Below are 14,565 nucleotides of genomic sequence, written 5' to 3'. Positions count from 1 at the left end.
AGTAATCAATAAGTGTGTCGCTGTTAAGTATATAATATCAACACCACTTGACAATATATTAAAATAATTCTCAATCTCAGAAAATATGCGTATGCGAGCAGATCTTGACACTCACATTCACGTCGCTACATTCAAAACAAATGTGAACTAAAGCTAGCAGTAGTATCACTTGGATATTAGTATGCAAGTCTTGAGTGGCTGATGCTGTAAGTGTAGTGATGCACCATTATCTTCAGATCTTGTGTGTGAATGTCTAAGATTAAAGAGAAGATGTGAAAATGTTAATGCACTGCTGTATAAAAAGTAAATGTGTCCATATGTTGTATGTAAAATACAATTAATGCATATCCACAAAACCCAGACAAAACATAGCTATGGTGATAGAAGATATTTATTTACCTTATTGCTATAGTGTATGTTTACTGTCACTGTGAACTCATTGCATTTTTTAACTAATCTGCATGCATGACTTACTTTTATCTAACGTTTTAATTGCGTTACAATATAATATAATGACAGCATAATATTTATGTAGCTGTCACGCAGTTTGGCTGTAAAAAATCAAGATTGTCAAAATGAATAAAACTTTCTGAAAAGCTTTGGAAGCTTCATGTGGCACAAACTTTTTCATTTGAAACAAGCTCCAGCGCAATGTATTGAAACAGTGAGCTTCACAGGAGTGAAACAAATGCTCTGTGTCACTCAGCCAGCTCTCTTTGAGCCTTACTGCTTAGTCCCCTAAATGTTCAGGAGATGTTATGATCTCAAATGACAAAGGATATTTTGTTATAGAATCTGAGGTGAGAAAAACGTGGATACATCCTGCATTTTGTGTGTAAGCCGTGCATAGGTGTACAGATTATTTGTGGGCTTTGGAAAAATAAAGCACATTTCAGTCTGGAGTTGGGAGAAGCTGTGTGAGTTTTAGAATCGATGTAGAAAACGTCTGCACTCACACAGGAGTAAACTCCTGCCTCCGAATAAGGCTGGACCCCTGGAAGACCCTTTTCTTTTTTCAAAATGTTAAAACGCATCAAGCTGAACTGATCCAAAGTATTATCCATTCCATTTGTGGATACCTCAACACTAAAGTACAAAGAGAAAAAGGGCTGGGATCGTACCACTGTGTACCAAAACAGAAAAATAGTGGAGCAGTGTATCACTGCGGTAGGTAATATTTTAACATGAGAGGCGAAAGAAGAAATTTCTTCTGGGGCCAAATCTGTTTACCTAGATGCTGGCTGCCCATCAAACAGCCTCTGCTGTGCAGTGTTGGCTGTCAGAAACCATCCCCTGCTCTCTGGAGGTACTGATCCTACCACTAAGAGGCCTCTCCTCATCAGAACCGCTATAGTACAGTAGCTCCTGCAAATTTCTTGTTTCCACCACCAGTGCAGGGGCTGGCTTGGATACATTCAAAACAAGCTGGCAATGTGCTATTGGATATCCATTTTCTTCGCATAAATTGGCTGGCGGCAAATTGTGCGTGGCCCTGCTAGTGGTGTCTTTGCTCTTTTAATTGGTTTTCGATCAGCAATTGCCACTTGAAGAAGAGCTTGCTACCTGCCAGACATATACAAAGTACCTGCCAATTAGCATCCTCCATTGATTCAGAGAGGAGCTTAGTTGGAGCAGTAAAAAGAAAAGGAGAGAGAGCAAGAGAAAAAAAAGAGGGGGATTTTTCACAACACTGCCTTTTGGACTTTGCGACTGGTGGGCTAAAATTCTATAACTGGTGCTTGGTTCTTGTCACAGTGGGATGTGAAAAAAAAAATGTTAATAAGGTGATGTGCCTTCTGGAAAAACTGCAGCTGCTTGTTTGATTACTGGAAACAAAAGTGGCCATTAAACAAAAGTGTGAGGAGGGGAAAACACTGGATTAAATTTAATTCTGGCAATGAGAAGCTGTGACAAAATTCTCTGACGCCAAAGAAAATGGACTATCAGATGTTACGATCTGTAATAAGATCTGACGGCTCGATTTGATGCTCAACAAATTCAAGATCAAGAGCTGTCCTCCATGCTTTGTTTGCAAGAAAACAGAACAACAATCATCCAATGAAACCAGAAGAGGGGCTGACATGACAACTGGGCCCCACATTGTTTCAGCAAATAGGCCTCCAAGGGGCACACTTCCTAACTCACAAAAAAAAATGTCAGATATTTCCTGGCCTACCTCGCTAGTGGTATAGAGCCATGTACGCTTTGAGATATCTAAAGTAAATGGTATTTTGGTGGTAGTTTTGTTGAAAAGCATTGTTACTGTCACTCAAGAAAATTTGTAGACAGCCAAATGTGATTTAGCAAGCTCGCCTCACTGCACAAACTTTCCCTCTATGGTTTGTTGCAGCAGGATGAACACCACCTACACGTGATGGTCCTAAACTGCTACAGAAAGCTAATGTGTTCCTCAGACCATACCCTTATTATAAACACAGTGTAAGACATGAAAAGTCTGACATGCCCTCCAATGCCTAAGAAGCTGTTTGGTAAATCAAAGCAGTGTATGATTTATGGAGGTAGCCAAGGGGACTGGCAGCCACTGAGATGAAGAAGAGAGGATGTCACAGGGGAAGGTGAGTAACCCTAAAGCAGCTGCTCACGGAACGACTGAATAAAACGCTTGGCAGTACAAGCAATAAAGAGATTAAAGACATTGTTATATTATGTAAACACTGATTTACAAAAGCCACACTTTTCAGCTTTTAAGTCTAACAAATGCAGAATGTTCATAGCACATGGATGAGGATCTTTGTTTCACATCTCCCCGAGATTTTTGGTGTCTGTAATGTTTAGCACATAGACTGTATAAAAGATGGACGTAGCAACTGGCCCTGAAAAATGAAGCCAACCAGGAAATGTCAAAAACCTACATCTGCTAGCTGCTGGCTCCAAAAATCCCTGGCTCCCATAGACTTGAATTGGAAAAGAAGTGATCACAGAACACCAAATACTGCATTCCTACAGCTCAGGATTTTTTTCTTATTAGTTTTCATATTCAAATCCAGAGATCAGGTGGCCAATCTGAAAATAAATCAATACTGAATTTTTAAAAAATCCTCAAAATTTTGCGGGGCAAAGGGCGTGGCTGGCTTGATTGACAGTCGGCAGTGACAATACAGACGAAGCGAGCAGAAGGCGGTAAATGTGGGCGGGCAGAGAGGGCCCGCCTCTCAATCCGTCTGACCAATCGCTGCTCCTATGGCTCCGCCCCCCTCCGACGATTTTTGCGTCACTGGCTCCAAAAATCCAAGATGTCAACCAGGAAGTAGCAAAATCCTGGCTTCATTTTCTCAGTGCAGAAACCAACGGGTGACGTCACTGTAGCTACGTCCATCTTTTATACAGTCTATGGTTTAGCACCAGTGAAGTCAACATTCAAAAGCAAAGATGGGAAAAGGTAGACTACTCAAACATGACTCTCATGACTAGCCTAAGTCAGGCAATTTAGTTCTCACAGGTGTTCCCTGCAGAAATAAAATCAAGTTTCACAAATGTCATTTACTTACATTGTACTGAGGTGGAGGCAAACCAAAACCACAATAAAACAGGGTTATTTGGTATTTGGGTGAGGTGGCTCTTTTACTGAATATATTTGTCAATCATCATGAAAACCGCTCTAAACTTCGTTATGAATTATATAATTTGTGACGAAGATAAGAATGTCCAATATCACTCTTTCAAATGTCACTCAGTCACTAATGAGTCTGGCCACCCCTGACATGGATCAATGTGTTACGACATCGTGGAATACTGTCCACCAGCTGGTTGATGGAGTCAATGGGCAGGACGTCCCACTCTTCAGTCTGAATTCATGTCACCTGGGTAACTGGGACTCACTATGTAATCATTGCGCCTCATCAAAAATGATTACTGATGTGTATAAACAGAAATAAAAAGAGAGATGTGTTTGAAAACAAAAATTATTCCAACTTTATGGGCAACGGTATATGAGGCTCAACAGCACAATAATGATGAACAGAATTAGCAGCAACACTCATCCTGATTATTTTCAGAAATGCAGCATAAGCACACAGTTCAACATTTTAATCCTAAATCAACAACAACAAAGTCTTCTAATATGGATCCATTGGGACAAATCTTATGAGATTGAGGGCTGTAATGGCTGCCTCTGTGTCTGTGTGAAATCCAGAGTGATTTCCTGTTACACCATCAGCTCCCTAAAAGCATCCTTGTGTCAGTCTCTCTGAGCACTCTCATGGCTCTCTGCCTTGCAGTTGCCCTCACTGCAGGTCTCCCACCTCTCCCTGCCATCCAGCTTTTCCTCTCTCCATCCTCCTACTTCCCATCTTCCATCGATGCCTCTGCCGCGCTGTCATTAGCCTCGGGTGGGAGGTAACTGCTGCAAACTCCGCAGCGCTGCCCCATTACCTTGTTCCAATTGGGAGAGTAGCAGCAGGGTTCTGGCCACACAGAGGGACAAATGTACTCAAGCCCTAAGTTCTGCGTGCACACCGGGGCCATCAGATGACACAGGGAGAGAGAGGTGGCAATGGAAGGAAGATAGCAGGGCTGTATGTGATGGACATCAGTATGTCATGACTTTTTTCAGCAAATTTTGGAGTTTAAGCAACATAAAGGAGATTTATCATGACCATTTGTACATCCATAGTTTTATTCTGAGGCTCTACTTTAATATCTTTGCATGATTTACTGTACGGTACTTTTTTATCCTATCCTAGCAGTCCCATACTTCAGAAACCCCACAGTTAACCCATGTATTGACTATGTCTAGCATCAACTTCTGACTTCATAAATGTGCCCTTTAGAGGAAAACAGTGATGTCTTTTGCATTATTAATTCTAGAAGTTTCACTTGTGCCACATAGTCTTTATTCATAGATAGAATTTATCAGTTTGTCATAGGGCAGCGTGGACAAGAGGTCCTAAACATACACATGGAATATCAGAACAACATGCCTGAGAACCTCGAGGTTCCATAAGTCGTAAGATTCACAGCACCTAGTTTGGCAGATTTTTTTTTCAAACAGCCACTATAATTACAACAACAACAACAACAACAAACACAGAAAAAAGAAGCTAGTTTCATGACTGACATTGCTGCTGTTGAAGGCCAAATCATCACAGCTCTCCTCCAAAGGATGTTTGCATTACCTACCAGTGTCTTTTTTAAATGGACAGCTAGCCAGAGGACTGAACTAATGTGTATGCGATTAAACATTCACTACAAGCAACCAAAAAAAGATGGCCTCTTAGTGTCTGTGTAGTACGAAAAAAAAGAAATTTAAAAAAGCCTTGATTATCATTCATACAAATTAAGTCAAAAATATTACTCTGACCTAAATACAGGCTCTGCATGTCTGGGCTATTTTTGGTCCTTTGACATTTGACGATGGGTTTAAATACGTTTTTACAGCATACAGTTGTAAGTCTGGAGAAACTAGAACAAGATCATTTCTTTGTGAATTTGAACTGCCATGTTAAATACAGTTCGGCTGAATTTTAAAATCACACACCAGATGCAAACGAATAAGCACACAAACTTAACAGAACATATCCTGTATTCTTACATTAATTACAGTGAAATGAGAAAACGAACAAGTACAATTGTGACACATAATGCTGGGATAAGTGGTTGAGCTGAGAAAGAAGCACAACAATGATTGAGTTTAAAGACATATAGCATAGCATAAAACCTAGATTGAAAGAGCTAAGGCACTGCTGAGGAACAAAAAGGTGAGAGCAAAGGGGAAACCGATGCAGCACTTAGAGTTATATCTGACCTTTACTAAAAGGAAAGCTAATTGAGAGCAATCTGTAAGGATAAGCACTATTCTAAAGGTTAGCCACAGTGATACGGGCCCGAGAAAGGAATTTCATCTGCTTTGCTAACCTTGGGGTGCAAATGTTCCAAGATGCCGGGCCACTGTTTTTGACCTCTGCAAAGAGGCATTTCAGCAAAGTGAAATGGGCCATTAACAGGTGAAAAGGAGTTGAGAGGGTTCAGAGCTCTTATAGCATTACTGTAGCATAGCTGACTGGAGCTTTACACTGATATTGTTGCTTTTTCCGATGAGAGAGAGGTTTCATTTCCATTTCAATTTCAACAATATCATTTAACTGCCAATCAAACTCGTAATTTGCAACTTTTGAGAAGCACCCCTATAACTGTCAAATTAGAAAATATTCTAGATTGTACAGACTTCCACTGAGCTGCTGTACTGATGGTCTCCATATGGAATAGCTGAAATGGGGATAGGGAGATGAATTTATATAAAACTTGTTGTGATAGATTACTGCTTTAAGGTGGTGTTTACTTTGACGTAGCCCAGTATGGATATCAGATATGCATGAAATTTAGCTGCCACCACTCACTGTCCGAGTAGACAACTGTAGATTCAACAGGAATATCCATCCATCCATCCATTATCTATACACCACTTAATCCTCACTAGGGTCGGGCTGGAGCCTATCCCAGCTGACTTAGGGTGAAGGCAGGGGACATCCTGGACAGGTCACCAGTCTATCACAGGGCTACACTTCGAGACAGACAACCAAGCACACTCACATTCACACCTACGGACAATTTAGAATCACCAATTAACCTCAACATGTTTTTGGACCTTGTGGGAGGAAGCCGGAGAACCCGGAGAGAACCCACGCTGTATGGGGAGAACATGCAAACTCCACGCAGAAAGATTCCGGTGCCCCCACCGGGACGCGAACCGGCAACCTCACTGTCCGAGTAGACAACTGTAAATTCAATAGGAATATCCATCCATCCATCCATCCATTATCTATACACCACTTAATCCGCACTAGGGTCGGGCTGGAGCCTATCCCAGCTGACTTAGGGTGAAGGCAGGGGACACCCTGGACAGGTCGCCAGTCTATCACAGGGCTACACTTAGAGACAGACAACCAAGCACACTCACATTCACACCTACGGACAATTTAGAATCACCAATTAACCTCAACATGTTTTTGGACCGTGTGGGAGGAAGCCGGAGAACCCGGAGAGAACCCACGCCGCACAGGGAGAACATGCAAACTCCACACAGAAAGATCCCAGGTGTCCTCACCGGGACGCAAACCGACGACCTTCTTGCTACAAGGCAACGACGCTAACCACCGAGCCACCTTGCCGCCCTCAATAGAAACACGTTCCATAAACATTATTTATCCCTGCATCATTAAATTGGGCCTCATTTGCAGTGAAAAACCTTTCCTTTCCCTTTTTATGTCCCGGCTATGAAATCCTACCAGCTGAAGAACAAGGTAACTAGGGTTGGGAGTTCTCGGCACGGCCACAGAAGGATCATGAATGGTGTTTAACTGCTCAAGCTGTTGTATGGTTGTTAGTAAAGCAAGTACGCCGTGGAGAACTGCTACAAGAGATAGTCGAGATATAAATGGAGCTGCAAAACCGTCAAGCTATTGGTGCCAGAGGGAAGGACAAACAGGCACTTATTTACGTATGTCTGGACATGCTGGGGAGTCCTTCGGGTTTGTGTTTATTTGCTATGAACACACCTCAATACTGCATTACCTCACTGTGTTGCACTGCATCTGGAAGTTTATTCCTTGAGCCCTTACTTCTAACCTCTGCCTTCACACAACATGGAAACTCTAATACTTATCCCTCATTTTATAGCTTCAAAATTCACTTTGAAGCATTACTGTCATAAATTATTTTTACCTCCCTGATTTACTAAGTTGCATGTAGTCTGACTCAACAGATGTAAACTTCAGATGCAAGCCTGCCATTTCCTCCATGCATTTCACGTGTTTTTCCCTTTACTACAAACTGTATTTTTTCCAGTGAAGACATTTAACCCTCCTGTCATGTTGCAGGTCAAATTGACCCATTTTAAAGTTAAAAAATCTTAAAAGTGTTGAATTTTTTGGTATGAAACTCATCCTGCTTGGCTTAATAACTGTCATCAACACATAAAATAAAAATGGTTCATGTCACATATTTGCAATTTGCATTTGGGGGAGAAGTGGACGGAGCTGGATGGAATGCATCTACATGCATACTTAGGGATCCTCATCCTGGCTGGGGTGTATAAGCCAAAGGATGAATCAACAGTCAGTCTGTGGGATGCAGAGACAGGCAGGGCTATATTTCATGCTACAGTGTCTCTGGAGACTTTTCATGTTTTCTCTACAGTAATCCAATTTGATAATTGAGAGACAAGGACTGTCAGAGACAAGCTGGCAGCTATTAGGACAGCATGTATTACAAGAGGATAGAGACACTCTTGTGTTGCTTTATCACCGTCACTCTATAAATAGAAAACCATTCAAAATGAAGAATTAAACTTAAAACAAAATCATCAATGTCATGTAAAACTAATGTATTTTATATGCATGTCTTTTCAGTGTACATTTAAAAAAAGCTTCAACATGCATTTTTACGTCATTGTTGTTTTATTATTTGTTTGTAACAGCAGCTAATAAATATTTTGTGTGTTATTATCGTCGTTTCTGCCATGTATTTCTTTGTTTGGCAACTGGAGGTCACTGAAATCAGAGTTGACAACTCTCAGACGACCTGACCTGCAGATCTGAATGGGGCCCTGACTGTAAAATTTCAGTTATGAAGTGTAGTTTCCCGTATAAAGTGCTATTATGCCACAGGGCCAAGGATGTGAAATACAGAACCTATGTCTGAAGTTTGAAGTCTCCCTCACCACCACATGGTCTTCTTTTCGTAAATTATGGTGCTCATTTTGAGCAAAATAGCTGATGATGAAGTGTATGTTTGGGGTATGCAGGGCTTTCTTCAGATTGACAGGTTGTACTGCTTGCCAGTTATGTCCAGTATCAAAACACCAGGATGCTAAGGGCCAAACCCAAGGTCAAACCCAATAGGCATTGTCACGATGGCTTCGTCCATCTTTATAGTTTATGGACCGCTCCACATGACTTTGACGCTACGCTTGACAGCAGGCCTGTTGTAGCAGCAGCATTAGTATAGCCTCACTAGGAGATGATGAAGAGTTAAACCCTGTTTGTCATGTGGGAAGGCAACAACAAGTGACTGGTGTGGAGAAAAGCAGGATAGAATTTACCAGCCCAGCAAACACAGCTACAAATAAAAGAGTTCACTTAAATCAATGGTCTTGCAATGAGGAATTGGGTAGCTTGGAGTTAAAGCCGGGCCATAGCTCTAATTTTGTGAGGCTAATAAGGCCTTTGTCCAGACTTACAAGAAGTCAGACATAACCCATTTACCTTTTGTTGCATCTCATTAATACCATTATTTCCATTCCATACAAAGTTTAATTGCTCACCTTCAACTAAAGTTAACCTTGATGTCTGTACAAGAGTACAAACTAAATGTCCTCAGTTTGAATTTTCCTAATTGTGCTCTCCATATGCAGACATTTGGTCCTCATAAAAACAGACATTATCTCACGTACACACACTCATACACACAGCCACCTGCAGGCTTTATCAAAAGCACCTCAACTCAGCAGAAAAACACAATCTCAGGAAAATAATTGGCCTGGCACGCAGATACACAACAAGATGGAAAAGGTGGAAGGAACAGTGAGCCGCTGTCAATCAATCACTGAAAAAAACGTCAGCTGAGTGTAAAGGGCAAAGAAAGCTTGTCAAAATAAGAAAAAAATAAAAAACTATTGCCAGTGGCAAGGTGGCCTGATGTTATCTTAAATATGTAATAAGCTCCGACTTCAGGATCAAGCACGCAGTGTTTAAAGTGTATGCAGGAAAATCTGTATTCTGTGGCAAACTTTCACACATCAAAGCGCTGCATACTGTTGTGAGGCTTACCTGGAACAAAGCTCCCCTGCACCACCTCCTTGTATGCCCACCATCCCTCGTGAATTTTTGGCGGATTTGGCTGTGCTGTGAGGTGAGGAGAGGAGACAGAAATGGGGACATCAGTCACTTCAGACAAAGAGAGCAAAAACTTGGAGCTGCATGTTCAGACGTTCTTCAACTGAAATACATGTTTTACTTTTTTTGTAACCCTCATCCTTTCCAAACATCCAACCAACTTCCTCAGCTTAGCAAATAGAGTCCAGAGACAGCTTAGGAGCAAACAGGCCTCCAAGTGAACTCCTGCTTCAACACACATGTTCACACACACACACTAGCAAACTACCATGTGATGCAATGACTCCCCAGGCATTAGTATGGAAATTCATTCTGTCATGTTGTGTGAGCTATAGAAGAAAGCCCCAGATTACAGCAGGATGGTACAGTATAATTGAGGTGACTCAGTAAAGGTCTCGGTAAAAGAGTAAGTTGTGAGTGAGAATTACCCACTGAGCCTTTAGGATATTGCTTTTTGCGACACGAAAAACCAGGTCTTAATCAAGGGTCCAGAGGTTACTCTGCTTGCTTGTTTTTAATGGAAGCTGAGGTGGCCGAACAACCCTCCTCCCTCCGCTGTCCCCTTTACACAGCCTTGCTGCAGTAACACTGGAGAGCAGGTTCAATTTCCGAGGTGCGGGCCGGCTGGACATGGTCCAGAAAAGGCTATTTTCTCAGAGGGCAATCTCTGCTACCACAGACTAAGAAAGAGGGGGGTGGAGGTGAACACAGTTTAGCCTTCCAAGAAAAAAAAAAAAAAAGGATTCTGGTTGTTGACCTGTTTCTCCATGTGATCAATTGTTTCTTCTTTTTTGATGGTAAACGAATTTGAAGCAAGCACCGCCTTTGATTGGAGGAGGCTGAAATCAGTGCATCGGCAAACCAAGCAGCAGCGTGTCAGACTTTCCAAACCATTAGAGCGAGGCTGGCCCCCTGCCCAGCGCTGCTGGACACTAGCAAAACCTCCACTTATACTGCAACACAAGATCATTAATAATGTTTTTAGACAGAGTGAGTCTTCCTAAAAGGAAAGGAAAACTGAAATGAAAAATCAGAACCACTCCGTGCCGTCACAGTTTTTTTTTTTTTCTAATGCACTGCATATATTGCTGTGCGCCACTGCAGACACAATGGCACTGAACAAATCATTGCGATGCTTTGGAGTCGTCACTATTGCAACTATCATTTACATATGATCTCTCCACAGTCAGATTGCTAGTCGTAGCACTGCTTCTAAAAACCTAATTTGCAGCCTGTGAAAACAAACAGACTTTATGTTACACCTTGAAAAGCAGCATCTTCATCACGCTTTTAAAGAAATTACTCTTGTGAAGCAATAGAGTGGACTTTGAAATAAATGAGACAGAAATGCACAGTTGACCATCAGTCAGTCTTCTGCTGAATCTGAAGGGAACAAACAAAATGTGAAATTATTTATTTACCCTTGCTGTACTTAGGTGTTGGACATTGAAAAATATGGAGGCTACTGGTTACTCAACAACAAAAGCTGTGGGTAGAAATGGTAGAAATGACATGTGCTTGAAAGCAGAAGGGAAAGCGAGGTACACCAAGTTAATGTGCTCTGGCTGTGCACAGCATTTTGGAAGTAAAGTTCAAATCCCCCAAACTGACAACAGGTGATTCCTATTTTTAAGGCACTAGCTAGCTCACACAACATGTTAATTTAACAGTTTAGAAACTGCTTGAAGGATTTTACTTCTCATTTAGTGAACCTAGTTGCACCCTGACACCTCTAGCTGAAGAAAGAAAGACCCCCACTGAGAGGCAGATTCAAACGTAGAACGTTCTGAGGCGGCAATAAAACAAAAGAATATATTTAGATTTTTTGTTTTCTTTTAAGTTGTTCTTTTAAGCTGGTGCTTGTGCACGAGTTGGTTGCTGTCACATGCTCATAGGAGCTTGGAAACAAGCCAACGTTACTTATTGTTAGCATTTAGTTTACGCATTTATTTTGAAAAGTTCTTCTCTAGTGACATTTCAAGTGACACCACTTCACACACTTTACATCCAGGTCCACTCAGCACAACAACTCAAACAGAGATGTAACTTTTTTTGCATCCAAATGATGTCTCTAGACTGGGGGAAGAAACCAGAACATCTGCTGGCATAGTGAGAACACAGAACTCTGGCAGATTCAAACCCAGAACATTATGTAAGGTAACAATAACAGCCACTGTACTGCTCTGCCACACTTCAACAAACATAAAACTTCTTTTTTTTTTAACCTGATATTTTTCCAGGTAAAAATTCCAGCTAGTTTGACCCATGATATATACATGTGTGTAAATGTGCGAGGATCTAGTGTGAATAATCGAATTCAACACATTTATTACATTAAAACATTATAAGACATCTTTTCACCTGTGACATATTCGTCCTTATTGTACAGTTTTGACATTTTTATACGAGGATATCCAATAGCAGCACAAAACTGAGATATTTTCTGGTGTTTCAACTGGGTAGACAATATACATATATGAAGCTTTATAAGCACTCTCCTTGCTGTAGCATGCTGACCAGCTCTTAGTTAAATTATTTTGTTTCATTTTAGCATATTTGGAGTGTTGTGTTCATTGTGGGATATCATTTAGGTATTTATTGGGTTTACTTAACAAACTGCTGTATCACATCACTGTATATTGTTATTTCCCCCAAAGCTGGTTGTACATAATTGTAGAATGATGCAGCTTTGTTCCGATCCAACAATGTTAATTTAATTTGAAGAGAGGGACACCTAACAAAGACTAACATACCATACTGTTCAGCTCTTGGTAAGATTTTTTTTAAAAAATGAAAAACAAAAGAAAATGTCAGTGCTTAGGTTTCTTCTTTTCAGACAATAGAAATTTTCGGAGATGGTTCTTCACCTGACATGTTTCGACTGGCACTTCAGTCTTCCTCAGAGGCGTCAGCTGATTGCCGTGACGTGTCATTTATTTGGTGTTCCTTATGGGCGTGGCCAATCTGACAGATCTGTCAGTTCTGTCAGATTGGCCACGCCCCCCACCCGTGCCTGCAGGAGGGAGTCCCAGGTGTGTGACAGCATGAAGGTGCCTTCATCCCGGTTGATCGTCGTTGTTCCCCGTCTTCTGATCTCGATGGCCTCCTTGATTAACCTTTTATGTTTATTGCTTTAATGCTATGATTCTTGTGTTGTACCAGTCCATGATGTGGTTCTGTCGTTTGCAGTGGTCTGATATTGCCGATTTGTAGTTTTCCTGTTCGGCTTTCTGTTTTTCTGTTTTTCTGTTCTTGTGAGACGTCCTGTTGTGACCTTTTCACACTCCTTCTGATGTTCCTTTTTTCTGATATTGAAACTCCTTCCTGTTTCCCCAATGTACGTGGATTTGCCAAACACCAAATAAATGACACGTCACGGCGATCAGCTGACGCCTCTGAGGAAGACTGAAGTGTCAGTCGAAACATGTCAGGTAAAGAACCATCTCCTAAAATTTCTATTGTCTGAAAAGAAGAAACCTAAGCACTAATTCAAGAGTAGACAAAATGAACTTGCTAGACGTAAAAGAAAATGTCAGCATTACAACAGAGTGAAAATACAAATACTACATTCCAAAAAATCTTAATTGGAAAAACAAATCATAATACTGTCGTGTGTTTCTCAGATATGCATTCCTGACCAGCTCTGTTGGCCACAGCTTTTCTCTTCTTCTCACTCGTGTGACAAAGCAGCCAGCTGTTGCCACTCTATGTGACACAGTTCTGTTGTTTGTTGCAGACAAATGTTTTTAGTCTTTTTAACGGTAATTTATTGAATACTGCAGCACCTCGCTACACACAGCATGAAACACACAGAGAGATGTTTCACTATGCTGTACACTTACATTTACATATTGCAAACTTTACTGAATAGGAAATATAGAGTTACAGTGGTGCACCACTTTATCAAGCACAAAATGTTTTCATCATGTTCTGTGAGATAAAGGCCCGGCTGTAAAGTAGTAAGTGTTCAGAGAGAACAATACAGTACAGAGGTCCTTGTGTGTTTGTCTACGTGTGTGTGTGTAGTGTGGTGTTTTCGGGGAAGGCAGAGCCTTTGGGATTACTGCTGCTGTAAGTAATAATATAAGGGAGATTTGGAGACCTGTGGACATGATCCCTTTACAAGCTACTGACAATACAGATGTAGTTCTCCGTCTCTCACACGTGTTCACACTGAAACAGACTGTTGACACAGCTGACGACAAAAAAGAGAATAAAACGCTCTTGTTGGATTGATATGCCCCCACCCTGCTCTTATTTCAATTTAATTAGAGTGAATGTGAAACCGTTTTATCGCCATTAGTTTTAGACAAATGACTGCTGAGATACTACAATGACAAATTCTGAGACGTAAATTGAACCTTTCACGATCCCTGTGGGAAAGCAGAGCTGTTACAGCAAGTGAACAGCAGCGCTAATTACTACAACATATGCAGTGTTATGCAGGAACTAGAAACTGAAAATGTTAAAATGTAGAAACTGGCTGTTTATGCAAAATGTGGGATACAAGAAAAACAATGAGTGCAATATAGAATATGACCAGCCAAAAAAGTCACCATTGTTGTTTTACATTGACTATATTCAGGGTTTAGTGGGGATTGTGGTGAATTGTTTGCACTTATACACCAATTTTCCACCACACTCTTAACACTCAAAACTCTTTAGAATGTCTTTTCTCATTCACCTGTTAACAAAGCAGTGGTGATGGAGCTGC

At 41.1% G+C, this 14,565-nt stretch overlaps 1 protein-coding gene across 1 annotated transcript in view; it reads right to left on the bottom strand.

The window, feature by feature from the left end:
• The window catches only part of LOC103361575 (carbonic anhydrase-related protein 10), a 354,679-nt gene that overhangs the window by 279,054 nt on the left and 61,060 nt on the right, over positions 1–14,565 (bottom strand). The window contains exon 2 of the mRNA XM_008287693.1: positions 9,786–9,860. Within this exon, the coding sequence (XP_008285915.1) occupies positions 9,786–9,860 (75 nt within the window). The remainder of the gene's footprint in view (positions 1–9,785; positions 9,861–14,565) is intronic.

This window comes from Stegastes partitus, unplaced genomic scaffold, assembly GCF_000690725.1.
Source record: "Stegastes partitus isolate 25-593 unplaced genomic scaffold, Stegastes_partitus-1.0.2 Scaffold514, whole genome shotgun sequence".
In the NCBI taxonomy this organism is placed as follows: Eukaryota; Metazoa; Chordata; class Actinopteri; family Pomacentridae; genus Stegastes; species Stegastes partitus.
This window is presented reverse-complemented; position numbering and strand designations above follow the sequence as displayed.